Source organism: Dromaius novaehollandiae, chromosome 1 (genome assembly GCF_036370855.1).
Source record: "Dromaius novaehollandiae isolate bDroNov1 chromosome 1, bDroNov1.hap1, whole genome shotgun sequence".
NCBI lineage: Eukaryota > Metazoa > Chordata > Aves > Casuariiformes > Dromaiidae > Dromaius > Dromaius novaehollandiae.
Genome location: NC_088098.1, coordinates 49,622,378 through 49,640,115, shown reverse-complemented (window position 1 = coordinate 49,640,115; position 17,738 = coordinate 49,622,378). Strand labels below are relative to the sequence as shown.

The 17,738-nt window shown below is 39.7% G+C and overlaps 1 protein-coding gene across 1 annotated transcript in view; it reads right to left on the bottom strand.

The window, feature by feature from the left end:
* ANO4 (anoctamin 4) overlaps nt 1-17,738 on the bottom strand; it is a 225,747-nt gene that overhangs the window by 25,220 nt on the left and 182,789 nt on the right. The window contains exons 15-18 of the mRNA XM_064510676.1: nt 13,882-13,964; nt 8,002-8,142; nt 5,207-5,371; nt 2,562-2,598 (exon numbers count right to left, since the gene is read on the bottom strand). Coding sequence (XP_064366746.1) covers nt 2,562-2,598; nt 5,207-5,371; nt 8,002-8,142; nt 13,882-13,964 — 426 coding nt within the window. The remainder of the gene's footprint in view (nt 1-2,561; nt 2,599-5,206; nt 5,372-8,001; nt 8,143-13,881; nt 13,965-17,738) is intronic.

Here is a 17,738-nt window from a genome sequence, read left to right as displayed (position 1 = left end):
GCTTTAATCAGATTAACAATTTTACTTGGCACAAGGGCTGCGGACAGCTATCAGAGCTGGCAATGTATTTGCAAATTAGCCTGCTGATTTCAATATATAAGCTGACAGTAGAAATGGTATCCAAAAGAAGCACACAGCAAGCTAGCTTGTAAAATTCTCCGAAATCTGTTCTGATATCTGGCTCTGTGCATTCCCAGGAGACGATAAGAAAGTGGTCATGATAATATGTATATTCAACATCCCTTTTGGATTCCTGCATGCATTACAGGCTCTGGCTCTTTTGTTGTTTCCCTTTCTGCAATCTGCTGGAATGAAACTGGCAGCAAGCACCCTGCTACATACCTATGCAAGTGCCTTTCGTTTGAGGTGTCACACTGAACTGAAGCAGATCCTGCTGTGGATCTGTTTCATGGATTCACCTACCACGATGGGCACCTAAGGGCTCTATACAGGCATCAGGTTCATTGCACGAATCTTCCCTTTCCTTGCCCCAGGGAGCTCATCACAGCAGACTGAGAAAAAATATTTCCCAACGGGTGGGTGACTAGACAAATGGGAAGGGGGAAGATATATGTCTTCCCTTCAGTTTGGCCCTTGATTTCCATCTAAACAGTGATCAAGACAGGAATTAACAGAACAACTTTGATGCCAGCACAACAGCACCCTGTCCTGCAAGTGCTTTCCAACTGGCCTGAGTTTGCTATTAGCCATCCTGCCGCTGCAAGCAGGAGTACTTAGAAGAGAAGCAGAGGTACTACTGGTGGCTCTGGGCATCATGGTTGCAGTACTGGTATATTTATTTCCAAGGAAACCTCTATTAAGGTACTGGAAGTACAGAAACAGCAATGATAAACTAGATTCTCATTAATCACAGCCATCATATCCATGAGGAAATTTCAAATGGGTGCATCAACAAAGCTGGAAAACAGACTAAAAATTAACGGCAGCATTAGTGCTTCAGAAAGGCATGTCAAGAAACCCAAGTCTGTGTGTAGTTAAGCAGAAAGAAATGAAGGATTTTTGATGCCAATATGTGGGTAGGACATGTAGGACCTCAACAGGGCTGCACCTGAAGCCTTGCTTATATGCCCGAGTCAGAGACAACGGCAGAATGCTGGGGGAGCACATAAGTGAGCTCAGAAAAAGGCCTTGTAAAGACTGGAAAAGCACATCCTAACTATAACTGGGCTGCCAATCCCAGTCTGAGCTTATTACACTGATAAAGATGATTCACACCAAATCAGCCACTTCTGAGACAGAGTAGGAAACACAAAACAGGCTGAACATGTTCAGAATAGTTTGACCCACTGAGTTCTTGTATTAGTGCAATCTGCACAGGCTACAAGTAGTAGACCTGCCTTGATGATAACCTGGCAGAAACTAATCAAGCTTCAAGGCCTTCAAAGCATGTCTTACTGTCCCCAGGGTGTCACTAGGAGTAAAAGGGCATAGCCTGTGCAAATCACATACTTGGATGTCACTTTTCTCAACTGTAAGTAGTAGCTGCCTTTTCCGCGGATACAGGATGGTAGCAACATCTTAAACTTACAAGCTTCAAATTAGGCCTCTCAATGAAGGAAGAAAGAACAGAATAAAATAGCCTCACATACAGACACGTTTTGAACAAATTACCTATGATTTTCCAGACATAAAATAGAGTAGCTAAAATCAGCTGTGTGTTTCCTCTCAGCAGAGACTGATATCTGTCCACCTGATCCAAAATACATTATTGAATATCATCAACATGCAAAGGCTCAAAATAACCTCCTCGAACAACTTCTGCTACGCATGCAATAATCTGCTTGGCTTCATAGGCCTTTGGCAAGAGCCATATTTCAGGCTTCTTGACAGTAAGATTGCCCTTTGCCAATTGCAAGCAACTACCACAGTCTCCCAGATCTTTCTCAGGATCTCCAGGCTTTGTCCCAACCCTAGATATACAGGGACAGATCATTGCCACCGCAGTGACAGCACATGGTGACAATAAAACCAAAGAAACATGCTGTCCTTACTGTAACACAAACATCATGACCTTCATGGGTGATCTCAAAAGATTACCGAAACCTAGAACGCCATTAGAGTTTAGGTGTTGGCAGAGCTGAAAACTCACCTAATAGGTTCCCCTCCAAATTACTGCCCCTCTTAAAAGATGTTTGATAGCCAGTAAGCACCTCAGTTTCAAGCTATAAATCTGGTTTCCAAAAGTGATTCTGTCCTTTCCATATCCCACAAAACCTGGGAGCTGTGAGTGCTCACATCTCTCTAAAAAAACATATCTTTGCCTCCATGGTAACTGTTTGTTTCAGTTCTCACAATCTATGGAGTTGGAAGAAGAACCAAAGGTTGCAGCCAAAGGTGGGTGATTACTGTCACTACTGATTCAACTGAGCTATAGGTAACTTGATTTACTTCTTTATAATAAACTTAACAAAAACAATAATTCCTATAGATTTTAGATTAATTAGGACTTGATATTTAGACAGAACGTTTGAACACAGCTGCAGTATACAGACAAAAAAATCAATGCAATATCGTTCAGTTTTGTATTTATCACTGCTTACCTAAATTTGTCAGAAAAAGAGCAACCTTTTCATACAGCTGCAACAGAGAAGAAATAGCCTCTTAGAAATGTGACCAGATCATATCGCTACTGTTAACAATATAGAACTGTTTCCCAGGAAGAGTAACTGCTCTTACATTTTACATCTGACATTCAGATAATCTCTGTGATGCTGTGATAAAGATGACAAAAACAAAACTATATAGTAATAATACTATAATGATATAATCAAACAATGAACAGTAATATTTTTTAAAATTTTGCACAGCACTTCCCATCAACAATATATGTAGAAAAAACGCTCTTACTATCCCTGTTCTACATGCACAGTGAAAAAGGATCAGGTAACTTTTCGAAAAACACAAAGCAGAACGATAGCACGACTGGGATTTTTGTTTTACTTACTTATGGAACATTTAACTAACAAATAAAATCTCCTTAGCAAGAGTGGATTCTGGGATGTCAGGTTTTGGGGGCTTTTTGTTTTTCTTTTTTTTTTGGCGCTGAAAGAAACATCACTGGTAAGACAGGATCGTTCAGGGAAAGTCTTTAGTAATCCCCACCACCATACACATTTCTTACTCTGAATCAATGACATTGCTCTAAATCCTAAGTGGCACTTGGCCTTGCTTAGCAGGTACTATGTTCTCAAATTTTCTGAGGGACTGCTAATTTAACGAACCTTACAAAAACTTACTTGAGTTACTGAGGGTTTTCATAATTAGTATTTGCAAAGAGATTTTGAACACAAAGTACAGCACCACCAACATCATTATTAGTGTAAATAAATACATGCATTTCCACTTGCTTTAAAAGAAGCTGGAGCCTGTTCCTACAAAAATGCTAAATATCCTCAGCTCCCACTGATGCCTGCAGGGGTACAGAGCTCCTCACTTTTCAGGCCCAAGTACTTGTTTATTCCTAAAGTGCATATCCAGCGATGTTTATTTTCATTTGTGGTTATCTTTATAAACTGTTGCTTAAGCTAAGCGAGGTACAATTTACAGATTAAACTGACTGTTTAAGAACTGAAGTCATCCTGAATTATCTCATCCATGTTAACAACCACGTCTTGTTCAGAACAACTTTTTGCTGCCTCCAGAATAGATGGTTTTGTTTCAAGTAATGAAAATGTGATTTCTTCTAGGTTTAAAAGCATCTCCTAATGGCAAGTGTAAAAGTGTTAAATGTCTGGGTGGCTTATATGCTGATCTCAGTAGGAAGGGTGCTGTTTTATAAATGTACATTCCTCTGTGGATGAGGGTGTCAAAACTTTTCCAAAAACACAGAGCAGAATAATAGCACAACAGTTTTGCTGTGATTCCTCCTGGAACAGCAAGACTGTGCTAGAGATTCTGTTAAGAACGCTTGGCTTTCATTATCTGGTACTGCAGTCCATCACTGCTCATCCCAGAGGGCCCTCTTTAGCATCATATTCTATTCTGTGTTCATAATTTCTGTGGACTCGAATTATTACTCGAATTAACGGGCTTTATTAACCCAGATAAAACTAATGATTGATCCCAGATCAGGCTGCATGACTATCTGGGAGAGATTAGACTTGAAGGTTATAAAATTTTGTCATGATGGATGTGTCAGCATATCTACCCAGTTCTCAGAGCATCCAGTCTAGAAGTTACTTTGGTCTAGACCTCTCCCCTGATGCTTAGAGGTTGTCAACTTGTGTTTAGAGTCACTGGCTTTTGTCTAGGCTTCCTGGCAGTGAATTCCCTAGCTATATACCACCTTGGTCCATTTTCTTTTTATTATTCTTTCTTTGCTTGGCCTCCTGTTACGCTTCTTGAATTACAGCTTGTAGAGGATTCAACAACCTGATTGCTCCTGGAGGAAAAAAAACCCTATTCATACTCAAAGGAAATCCCACTACTGTCCTTCAGTAAACCACATTCATCCATTAAGGGAATGGAGGAATTATGTTCCTAATTCCTTCATTAGAAAAGCTCATGCAGCTTCACATTTTGGGGGTCTTTCATTTCCATGAGCCATATCCATTTCTAAGGCCATGGTATTTCATGGTAATGAGCATAAGGCTTAATCAATCCATCTTTGCTGCACTCTATTTATTTGATATATTGAGGGAAAAAAGCTGAAGTTTTCCGAATGGTGTCTTTGTGGCATCTTCTGTTATTTTAATATTTCCCCTAAGCTGTAAAAATCTTTGAGAAACAGATATTTTTGTTTGGGCAATATCACTGTGTTACTGCTTCAGTGCATATACAATGGTTTATAATGAGGCCGTGGAAATGGAAGCTTTACCGATAAGGATATACATAGCTTTCTTTTTATTTCTGCTATGATTATTGTGTGCTCTAGGTAGATTAAAAAGCCCTAAAAGCTGCAGAAAAGAGCAATGAATTCAAAATAACACAAAAGAAGAGACCCCTCAATACAACTTCCAAGAGAGTAACAGCTTTCACTTCTTCCTGTCCTTTCTCAGGCTACGGTCCCACTTTAGGGAAAACATAGGAAAGCCAACAGTTCTTTATAGACTGTCCTAGTCACCAACCCAGTCTTGCCTATGCCAAAGGGAGAAGTGAAGTCAGGATCAGAAAGTATTTGGTAACCTACAGACTGAGATATCTACCAACCTGGTGGTTCACTTTGGTTGTGGTTAGTTTTACTTACCACATTCAGTAGCATGATGATGCAAAAGTTGATGCACACTGCAGTCCCTGTAGTTGCAACCTGAGAATTATTCCTGATTAAAGCCCACTTAAAGGCAGCGAAAGTGCTGACAGTCACAACACGGTAAATAACAATTCCGAAAACAGCAGCAATCACCACACAGATCTAGAAGGGGAAAAAAAGAGAGAGAGAACAATGTGAAAACCTTCAACCATATGGGAGTTTACTTCTTCCTGCAATTCTGAAAACTAAAACAATGAAGTGAAAGGCTTGAAAAATACATCTGGTTGGATTCCAGAGAGAAGTTTCAACATCAATATAGCAATTTTTTCCCCATTTTCCATAATGTGAAATATTTTTAATATCACATTAAATAATATTTAAACACTCTCTTGAAAATGTATCTGTTCTTTAGCATTAATGTAGGAAATAGCATTGTCAGCTCTGGAAGTTGGAAATTTTCCTTACACGCATGTTTCTCAATGATGTGCAAAAGCTAGCCTCAAGCTGATGTTCCAGTCAAGTCACATTTGGGATGGACTTTGTGCTTTGGTGGACTTCGCGCTTACAGGGAAAAATGTATCCTTTTGCAAGCACTACCTCCACAAGTACCCTGGCAAGCTACCCTCACAAGCTGTGTCTTGCTGTTGTTCTGGAAAGATTCTACCTAGGGATGCTAATAAATTCAGTTGCCCTGGAAATTTCTTCTCTGATGAGACTTTCAGCAAAGACAACACTGTAATGTAAAAGCCATGCAGCTGAGCCAGGCTGCTAAATCACTTGATGTTCCATATGCAACAGCTGAGCATTAAATGACAACTGTTTTCCATTGGGACCAATTTATGTCACTCTTTAGCCAGCCACCTAAAGGACAAAGAGCTGGGAATTAGCGTGGGTGACTCAATCTCATACAAACTTTGACACAGTACCCATTAGCTATTTTATTAGATAGGGAGAGTTTCTTCAGAAGACAGCTGAATATTTGCAAAAGCTAGGTGTATTCCCAGGCTGAGAGGTCAGTTTAACCTATCAAACTTGTTGTATATCTAAGCTAACTAAGTAGACAAAATGTTTTGGAAAACACTAAATGTTAATAAAGCCATTTTCATATTTTAGCAGTTACAGAATTCATTCATCAACAGTTGACACAATCCGAGTGCAGAACACCATGAAAAGAGAAAGAAAAATGAAGTGTGTGTGAACATGAATGGACAGTTTATTAGATCCTCTGGATTCCTTGAATAGCGTAGAGGTTCCTGTTGACGTGCTCACATCCCGTCCCAGGAGCCAGTGCTAAAAGCAGTAAGGCTATGATGACCCTGCACCTTTGTGGTTACCCACTACATTAGACTAGAACACCTGTAAAGCTGCTGTAGTTTACACAGTGGTCTAGACTAAGAGGCTGGGAAACACTTGAGCTGGCAAAAACATAAAACGTGTGAAGGGGAAGCGAAAATTTCAAAACCTCTTGCATCTGAGACGTGTCATGACTACAGTATGATATTAAGAGCAACAACTGCAAGTATAAGTAACATCAGCTTCAAGGAAAAGCATTACTTCTAATTACTCTACCTATATTATTCTAATGAGTAAAAAAAGTGATCTAAACCATGTTAATCAAATGTTAAGAATTTCAGCAAAAATAGCTGTTTGTTAACTCTACTCCCCCCAAATTAGATACACAAATATCCATAAAAATATCAAAATTCTGGGTTGGACTTCTTATATTAAGTTCAGAACTTGTAAGCTGCTTCAGGAAATATTACACAACAGAATCCTGCATTTAATACTTGGAGAATTTCAAATTACATTTGCAGTTTTAACTTTTTAGGACAGGACAAATCACAAGGTACTTGAGTGTAGTAATGACCTACAGAATAAACTCTCTGAGTGTTTATGGATTGGAATAAAATAGCTGTTTTCTGCATTTCTTTCCTACAGGTATATGTTTAATTAAAGCTGGAAATTGGCAGTCAAGTTTCATGCTACATTTCACAGTTTAAAACCAGGGCAATGCAAAACTAACAGGCAATTGTGGGGAAAACACACACATGCTATGACATATCTGAAAAGTTCTGCATAAAATCCAATAGATACATAAAGAATATAAAGCATCTTAATATTCCTATGTATACCTCTAAGAGATGGGGGATACAAAGTTAAGATCTTGTGCTTGTTTTGGAGAAATAGGATTAAATTATCTGTATGGGTAGTTTAAAGCTTTGTTGTATTTCATTTATAAATGTTAAGTTGGATTTTAAGTTACATCCTCAATGAGTATCTGATCATCTGAAGTTAAACATAATATTGTTTTTTTACCAGAAGCCGAAGGTATTAAACAGAGCTCAAACAGGCACAAATGTTCTAATGCAAAGTTTTTCTCATTTTCTTTCTTGCTGACAGTAATCAAACTGAGTTTCTATTTTGCTGTGGAGTTTATACATAGATTAAAGTACAGTAAGGCACCTAGGTGTCAAGTAAACACATTTTCAGAGGTTCAGTGGAAGGGAAGAAGGACAACTGCCTCCTCCACAGCATTTCTTCCTCACTCTGCACTGTCTACACAGGGAATCTAGTCGGTGCCTAAATGTGATAGCACCATTAATACTATTCCACCAGCATGGGACTTTACTGCAACTGAGGATATTTGCTGTGTAGAGGTTTTTAGCCTGCGCTAAACATGCTAGAGCTTATTTAACTTTCAGGCAGTCATATCCAGTATTTCCATACTCTCTCAGCAGAGGTAACGTCATTTTGCATTTATGCAAGTGGTAAATAAATAAAAGTTCTCAAACCATAAAAAATATTCCAGATGCAGAAACAATGAGTCTGCTGCACTTGTCTGCAAATGCTTGATAAGGCTCTGGCTTCCCGGATATGGGGTTCATTCGCTCTTTCTTGGAGTACTTGGCTTCAAACTGGGGACGTATTTCCTCCTAAAGAACAGACAGACAATGTTTATGTAGAGTGCAGCTAGGAAACATTCAGTCGGAAACTTCAGATCACTTTTTCAGATGACTATTATTAGTAATTGCATCTTTGGATACAGGAACCAGCACAGCTACTGTAAAAGCTGTGCTGGGAAACCAGGTACGATTATTCTCTCTTCATGAGAACTAGAGTATATCACTGTATCCATAACGCGATATTAGAAGTATTTAGTAAACTCCAAAACTAGCATCTAAACAATGCTCCTTCAAAATATGTGCCTGCAAACCACATTATTTCAAGGCTGATATCACAAATTTTCTAGCCTGGTATTATCCTATGGATACTGGAATTCTACAACAAAGGGGAGAAAAAAAGACAGTCCTTTTTCCCAACCCAACTGCTGTTTTCTTGGTATTTGGTTACCTTTTCATTACCAGCAAAAGATTCTTCTCATCATTTGAAGAAGCAGCCATGCCATCCAATATTGCTCACTTCCTTCTTGACTTGGACAATACAAATAGCAGGAGCAGCTCTAAACAGCAGAAATTTCAAGTCTTGCTTTTCCATAACTCCCTTACAAAAAGCACGGGGTTTTCTTGGAGAAAGACTTAGATACCTTTGTTTACAGCCTTGTTAGCTCAGGTAAGTCATCATGGTTTTGAGCTGCAGTAGGGCTGCCCCACTGCCCAGCCCTGTGAGAGGTTCACCAAAAACCTCATGTCCTGTGCTATCTCTCTCATGACTGATGTCAGAGATGAGGGATAGCACTAGGCTGCTAGGATGGGCTCTCACAGTGCTGGCAGCACATGTACATTAGATCAAGCTTTATGGTGCTCTGATTGATGCTGGAGAACTGGCTTATTGTACAAATGGCTAAAGGAGAGCACAGATGTGGCTATAGACTGTCTCTGCAGCTTTTCTGCCAGACCTCTGCTGGACACTTCTTTGCAACAGCAAAAAGCCCAGCTCACCAATTTTAGCCACTTCCAACACTTCAGCTGCATATAATTGAGCTTTGCTTGATTTAAAATTATTGAATATGGCCATGGGTTAATCATTCTAATAGCTTGTAAATGACCAGACTTTAAACGACTGTATTGAAATAGGTGAATTTTAACTACGCATACAAGCTTTTAAAATGTAAATAAAACTAAGATATCTTAAAATCCTACACCTTTTTTATAAAAAGCAATACTTAAATTCCTCTTGAAAAAACAGCCATGTCTCAGTCCCTCAAATTTTTAGGTCATTTTCCCAATGCACTTTATTTTCAAATCCAAGCAAAAACCTGGTAAAATGGCATTAAAAAAAAGGTTAAGTGTCATGTATGGTGGGCTGCAATGCCTTTGTCAGTAGATCATGCGCTTGAAGGAGCCAGCCCTGCGTTAGCTGGTAGTTGAACCAGACAAACTAACATACCTTTACCATCTCTATCCCTTCCTGTTCTCTATCTGTATCCCACCTATTAAACTCACAGAAACACAATTTTTATGTGGGACAACTATACCAGCAAAAGAGAGACGGTAACAAAGCATAGAGGAAATATGCTTCTGAAATTTGGCAGAGCAAAACTTATTCTTGGTATATACAAAGGCTAAGCATGTTTCTGGGTAGGCAGGGTAACACCTTGCTGTTATTCTACCCTGCTCAAACTGTTCCTGCCATACCTGGGCAGAACGCTGCAAGAGACCAGAGCCAGGCAAGTAAAACAATGCAAGTAGTATTCCCATGTGCCCAGGGACACCCAAAAGGACACAGTGTGATGGCAATGTAGCAGGGCACTTCAGAACAGCACCCTGCCAACTGACTTAGAGCCACACGCAAGAAACCCTTTCTTCTCTACAGCCCTCCCTAAGCCAGGATTTTGATTATACTTTACAAGCTGGACTACAGGGAAGTCCTTTTACTGTTATCCACCTGTCCATGAACCTTGGTATTTGCTATGATCTGCAGTCAACTCAGATTTTTTATAGGTACATCTCTGCCCAAAATTGAAACTCTGGCATGAACCTTAGTACCTGTTTAGTGACACTGAGCAACGCTGAGTGCAGCTTGGGAAAGGAAATGAACAGTACTGCATCTGGCAGGGGTTGGAGATACAAAGAAAATGACACCCTGAAGAAAAAGAAAGGTACATTGCAGAGAGCCACAGAAGCCGTATCTCAGCTGGGAGTCCCAGGAACACGGCCCTGTTGGCTTCTGGTTGCATATTTAGCCAAAACCCAGTTATTCTACATGTTTTGTACCTTGCAACTCATTTCCAAGAAAAGGAAATCCAGATATGCAGGGTTGAAAGAGACAGAGCACCTTCAGCCCTTGTCCCCAGGCTGGGAGACCCAGACCCTTTGGGGACAGCAGCGTGTCCTCCCTGGGTGAGAATGCTGTAGAACTAGAAAGCTAAAGTGGTCAGGAATTCAAAAAATTATATTTCTGAAGAAATTTTAATTCTCCTTCCCATCATCTTGTTTCATTTGTTTGTCTCCTCATTTAAAACAGAAAAGTGTTAGGAAAGTAACAGGAAGGCCTACAAATGTTTGGTTTTTGATCTATTATTGGTAGGAATGAGCAACACAAATTTTCCTTAGTCATAAAACCTCATTTTTCTATTTGACAGTGAAAATAAATCCAGCAAAAGCTAGACATGGCAGCTAGTGCTAATAAAAATAACAATTCTTGTTAACAAAAGCTTGCTTAAAATGATAATAGACTGTTTAAATGATTTTTGTAAAATAGCTAATATTACAGTCAGCTGATTTGTCCAGTGATAACTGAACAAATTGTAGAAACAAGATTTAATTAACAGTGATTTTATTAGAAAGTAGGAATTTTAGGAGTAGCCTGTATATCCACCCCCGGAAGTAAGTCTGCTTGCAAAGCCCATGGTTTGCAGGTTATCCTGCTTGCAGCTGAAAGGCAATGGCAAAGTAAAGAGGTGGGCCTGGAACCACGGCATAGGGAAAAGATCTCACCACTTTTTCACCCCCGCACACCTGCTCCCAAAGCTGTGACTGTCTGGGGGCAGAGCCCTGCCAGGATCCAAGTGCCAATGAAAAAGTGCAGTACCTGATACTCTGGAAAGAGGGGGCAGTAATCAGTAGAGCTGACCTTGAAGCAAGAACATTTTTGAGCTGGGCAGCAGGGCTGGGCAGTGGTAGCTCCAGCATCTTCAGAGATACCTTCAGGAGGCAAGCAGCTCCCACCTTTGGGATGCAGACACTGAACAAAGCAGGAGCAAGGAACTGATGTCTCAAATGCCAATGAGATACTAATGCTCTGCTAAGTGGTAACATAAATATCTGAGAAGCAGTGCTTCATATCCCCCAGCTGACTTCATATTGGGATGTTTAATATCTAATTCTGGAGGCAAAGATACTATCTGCCTTTGAAAGGCAGCTGCCTCAATACCTGGAGGCTGACAAAACTCCCTCTAGGACTGGGAGAAGACACAAGGAATAGCCCGGAGCACGTACATTCACTGTCACCCCAGGGCACATGAATGAGGCCATACTGAGAGAGCTCATGGGAAAAAGCCTGGTGTGAAAAAAACAGACCTAGTGCCCTTCAGCAGGGAACAGACATCCTCAGAAAACTACAGGCATGCATATGTCGTTCTGCGGACCACACTGAAAGAATATGCCAGTGCATGCCATAAGCATGATGATGTTATTCGATAGACATCATAAAATAAACGTCACATTTCTATGAGGATAGTTTCAACTACTAGAAGCTCTTACAGACTCTATAAATGGAAATGCAAAAACCACAACCCTATCATCTTCCAGCTTTTCAGTCTTTACTCCAGCTGAGGAGTCAGTGGCTTTTATTATTCTAAGGCACAGATATACACTGCTCTTCCAAAGAGCTTGGAGAGCAGAGAGAGGAACTTCCATGGGGAAGCTTCCCTCCAGGTTCTGCAAGAGGACACACACCTTCAGTAGCAGCAGCAAGGCTGCAAGTGGAGGTAGGGACATGTGCATGAAGAGGAAAGGGAAACAGAATGAGGACTGGTCCCTAATGGGCTTGAGGCTGCTGTGCTCACACCTGAGCAAAAGGCTCTTCCAAAAGCAACTCAGAAACACTCAGTATTATTTTCAAGTGCATCAGTTAAGAACAACTTTACCAGGAAATTCAATGTTTGTAAATTAATTGATCATCAGGTGGATGGCTTTCAACACAACATAAATCCCAGTCCCTGGAAGGTTAAATGGCAAAAAGTGCAGTTATATGACATCCCAAACTACACCCTGTCAGCAAGACCAGGCTTCCTGGGAAAAACAGAAAAAGGGCCTAGCACTGTACGTGTTTGTGTGTTATGTTCATTTAAAGGCCCCTTCTCATTGTGAAGCACTGAGCTGGAATTCTGACATGGAAACTGCAGTTTAGTACATCAGTCTTCTGCCCTAGCTGTCAGCAGCAGCAGCGGCGGCTTTCTTGCAACTAGCTGTGAGGGGACAAGGTCACTGCAACTCAATCCTAATCAATATCTGAAGCTCAGACAGGACTATCTCAGCATGCTCGCACTGTGACTCATCAGCACTGGCAAGAGCAGACTGCTAATCTCAGGAGAGGTAAATCAGAGTATTCTCTAAATACTCTCATAAAAGTGCCGACACATTTCCAAGACTCGACGGTGTATGAACAAAGTGATGCTCCTGTTCTTACAAAGAAACCAATTTTCAGTTTTGCCAATTGTTTCATTTTAGGTTCTTGGCTTATTTTCTTAGTCATTAAACATTTAAAAAGATATCCTACCAACAAACGAGCAAATGTAGCATTTCATGGCCTCAGCACGTTACATTGCCTTGTAGAGACAAAAATCTTCTAAGTCAGAAGTCTGTTTCTGTGCTGGCAAGATTAGTGAGAAAGAAATTCTTCCAGATATATACAACTCAAACTGCACTGAGCAGCAACAGCAGCCTCTTGCAGTCCCCCAAGAGCTTCAGTACAGCCTCCAGTGGGGAAGGAACACAGCCTTTGCAGACACCCCTATGTCCAAATCCCACTCTGAAGAACACTTTTTCTGCCATACCTGCACTTGAATCCTGCTTTTCTCCTGCCTAATAAAACCTGCTAGTTCCACCTCGACACCTGCTTCCAGCTCCAAGAGCATGTTCTTCCCTTCTTTTGGTAACCACAGCAGAAGAAAGTCTAAAGCTATTTTTCAGCTTTTAGTTTCCAGTCTCAAGGATTTCCTCTACTAAGAGGGGACGAATGAAGTCCTTTGAGTGAGTGAGCTTGTTATCCCCCTTACTCCCTTCACAGCACTGTATACCCCATGTGCGATTAGAAGGTAACCAACACCTCAACGTTCAGAAACTGGTACAAGCCCTGTGAGGCTCTATCTCCAACGGCATACTTAGTGGCTACCTAAAGAAAAAAGCAGCTAAAAAAACTCTTTTGCCAAAATTCATGCCCCCCTGGGCTGTGAAGAGCTTCCTTAAGTTCAAAAGTGAAGTTTGTTAACCTCCCCGCAGAATGTACTTTATTCTCCCCAAATCTCCCACAATGACAACCATTGATGAAATTTTTTTTGGATTTACATAGGTGTAAAAGAAGAGCACAGTTTGTCCAGGGGAAAGTTTCTTCACAGTCCAGATGAAACATCTGAGGAGAAAAACATTTACTTCCTTGCTCCTGAAGTTTTGAAAAATAAATTGAAAATAAAATCAAAGGAAAAATATGCTTACATTTTTAACCAAATCTTTTTGTATTAAAGATTAGGGAGCAAGTTTTTCTATACGAACCTCTTCTTCTTCCCAGTCTATCAAGTCCCAGTCATAAGCAATTACTGCTCGCCTTCTTTTCCAAAACTCCAGAAAAACGGTTGCTGGAGCAAAAAGAAAAAATACAAAATCGTTTTTAAGTCAAGAAAATGTTAACTACTATCACAGAAACGCTGAATGAAACTGTTACATTATTTTCATTTCTTTGCATAAATGGGCTTCTTTGAACATACTGATGATCAAAACTGCCTTGAAAAGGTATTGCTTTCTAAGGATTACTTTGCTTGTGTCAAGCATGATTGAAGCTGTAGAGATTTCATTTAGTCCTAAATGAAAACATTTAATTTCAAAAGAACCAAGGGAAGAGTCTCAAAGAATAAATTGTTCCTGTGAGTCATCATAGCTAAATATGGCAGATTTCTGATGATGCTAAAGGTTTCTTGGGGACAGTGTAGATAAAGTAGATAACTTTCCTTCTCTGAACACCATTTAAAATACATAGGCACCGGAACCCAGAGAGGAAGCACATTCCAGTGAAGGTGCAAATCTACAGAGTGCTACTGAAGAAACTGGAGCTTTTCTCTTACACCTTGCTAACCCAAAACATTTCTCTTACAATACAGGACGGTATATATGTGGTGTGGCATTAACTGCTGACAGTTGAACACTCTGATGTACAGCCCTTATTGACAGAGTTCATGATACTACAATATGCCTGAGTATGACTGTGATTTCATTTTTTGATGGAAGGAATAATCAAGGAAGCATTTAATCATACAATTATGCATTGATATTCTAGAGCTTAATCCTCAGACTGTTTAGGGCTACAGTTTTTTAAATTTGTTATGTTAAGAGAATGTAGAAGCTACCTAAAGCTAACTCTAATTGATGGAAAGGCTTCCTCTCCCACGGTGAGGTTTTGCTCTTGCCTTTATTGCTGAGTGAAAAACAGCAGGCTGATAACCACAGAGAACACAAACCTCTTGTTCATGAGCTAGGATAATATCAAATCTAACAGTGCCATAACAGACTGACGGTATGTCCCGCATCCAGTACTAAAGGGATTTCCTGAAAAGACCATCTACCCTACTGCTGTGTATTGATAATGATGTGATATTATAATAAGCACTGTCATAAGTTGGTGAAAGCGAGCTTTTATCCAGTAAGAATTATTTTATTTTTAATGTATTAGCCAACACAGCTAAGATATACTTAGAAAGTAAACATCTGGAGCAGAAGAGGTAAGATGTCAAAGGCACATGTAAAGAGGTAGTTCTTTGGTGTGAAGTTAAGATATCACGCCACTCTTTTTCTGAAAGCTGGAGATAAATTACACCAGGTAACCAGCTGCTTTGATTTAATCTAATGAAGAAAGTCAGATCAATCTCCTGAGCCTATTGTGACCATGAATTTTTGTAATAATTGCAGTGTGATTGGTTGGGATCAGCAAAAGTAGGGAGTGCTCATGGAGCTCTGCAGCTGCTGCTGAACCACCACAGGGGTTCATTCCTTGCTTGTCTTCTGGCGGAGCTCGTATTGATTTATTCTGTGCAGGCCAACCAAGTAGCCCTCATATCAACGACTGGCAAAGTGTGTAGTCCCTCTTGGCTCTCATTTCTGTGCATTTTTCAGTGATCTGGGAGACACAAGCCTGATTGATTAGTATCATTCTGTTTCCATTCCAAAAAGAAGCTGGGAGTAGGATTCTCAGGGGCATATGAGTCTACAGGCATGAATCTGTCAGATGTGTCTATGATGAGCAGTACTTCTTGTGTCACTTGTTTTTCATGTACCTGGAGGGAGGTGTCCACACACATTATATTCAGTATATTTAGCATCTGTCAGATTTGGTATGCTCAGTTCTTCAAGCTCTTTTTCAAAGCTATTTGCAAATCATTAAGTACCAAATAGGATGAACTGCACAGCTCTGTTTCAACTTTTATTGTAGCACACTTTTCTCCCTCTATTGAGGTCAGTATGCACTTTTCCTTTGCTGCATATTCTGAAATGTGCTATAAATAACCATTTGTGATTGATTCACTGTACTACTGAGGACTTTTAAAAAGCACTGTATTTTGAAATTTCTCTGCTTCTTTTCCAGTCAAGTGATCACTAATACTTTATATCACCTATTAGCATCCTTTTCTGATTGTGACAATATAACATGATTCAGTTGTACTCTCTGTTCTCCTATTAGAGTATTTCCAATTGAAACATTTATCCCAGGTGCTGAGAGTTCTCCAAAAATCCTGCCTGGAATTTTTAATTTGTCATAGGTCTTAACTCCCAGATCTTCTGCTGTTTTTTTTTCTAAATTACACTTGCCCTCTTTCAAAACTCAGCTTTGCCATTCACTCCTCAGCATCCATTTGTACAAACAGCTCTCTCAATGTCACCTCCTCGAATGCCTTTGGACTAAGTTGTGACCCTGTCTAGTAATGCAGATAGCCTGTCGTGGCAAATACCTAAATCCTAACCTTCTCTCAAGAATCCTCTCTGTATTTAGAACACCATTTAACATATCTCTTCTCATTTTCTGGAATATATTCTATTATACTAGGAAAGCTGCTACAGAACCTCCTTAAACTCTGCCTCCTCAGAGAGCAGATCAATGTAAATGTTTTATGCTAGAGGCAAGGTCTGTAGGTAAGTAATATCTTTTAATAAACCAACTGATAGAGTTAGAAAAATGTTTTATGTTGGCATTTCTTATCTTCTGAAAAAAAAAAAAAAAAGTTAAAATTTTCAAGGTAGGCCTTTCTCCTTTCCCAGCTTTGCCTTTCAGCAACTGTTCTGAAGCTGCTTCCCTTATCAAAATATGAAATATGCTTCTAGGCAGACAAGAAGGGATTATAGAAAGGACTTCCCTTGCGTCCCTTAGTCCCCCAAAGACATGCAGAGTAAGAGAAAGAAGCAGATAGAGAAACTAATATCAGTCCACTGTCTCTCTAGCAAAGCATTAGAAATGGTTAATAGCTGGGTGATATCTCCTGTTGGAGAGTGACACAACTTTGCTACTGAGCTTCAGGCAACATCTAGACAATAACATCTTTGGACTAGGTTTCCCTAGTATTTAACTGCCAAAGCAAATGCTATACTTCCATCTGGCTTTTCAACAGCATTTTTGGAATCAACTGAGTATCAAACTTACCTAGAAATTTTTCTGAGAATTATATATTTTTTCACTTTATATGATGACATTTATTTGGAATGAACATCCTTCTCTCTCTTTCTCTTCCTGTCTTTGGTAAGAATCCAGTTTAAACAGTAAAAAGAGAGAGATTTTTTCCTAGAAACTGGACCTACTTTTTCCTCAAGCTCAACATATCTCAAGGCATACATAAAAGGCAAAGTGTAGGTGTTTTCTTTTAGCATAGAAACACTAAAAATGCATGGAATGACTGTCATGTGCTATTGCTCCCATCTCTTTGAAAGCTTTGAACATCTGGAAAATATCATCAATACTAGAGATTCCCAAAAGGAAAAATTCTTTGCTGGTTTCTGAAATGGAGTGAGTGATAATAATCTCCTCTCCAGGAAAAAAACAAACAAACAAACCCCCCCCCCCCCAAAATCGTCTACAAAAACTTACTATCTCCTATGGAGTTCTATAATTTCCATTCTTTTAAAAGGGGTTTTCCAGTCAACAGAAGCTCCAATACATGAAAGCTTAGACAAACTACCAGCAAATTCCTTCAGTGTACCAAATGAAGACTACATTTTGTGCATTGCTACATCAGTTTAAAATAAAAATTATCTTAAGTCTTTTGTCTTTCTGGTAAACTTCAATAGAAATCGTACTTTTTCCTATAATATCAATTACTTTTACTTCTTCTATAGTACTTCGCTTAACTAGGGCAGAAATACAGTAAGTAAGG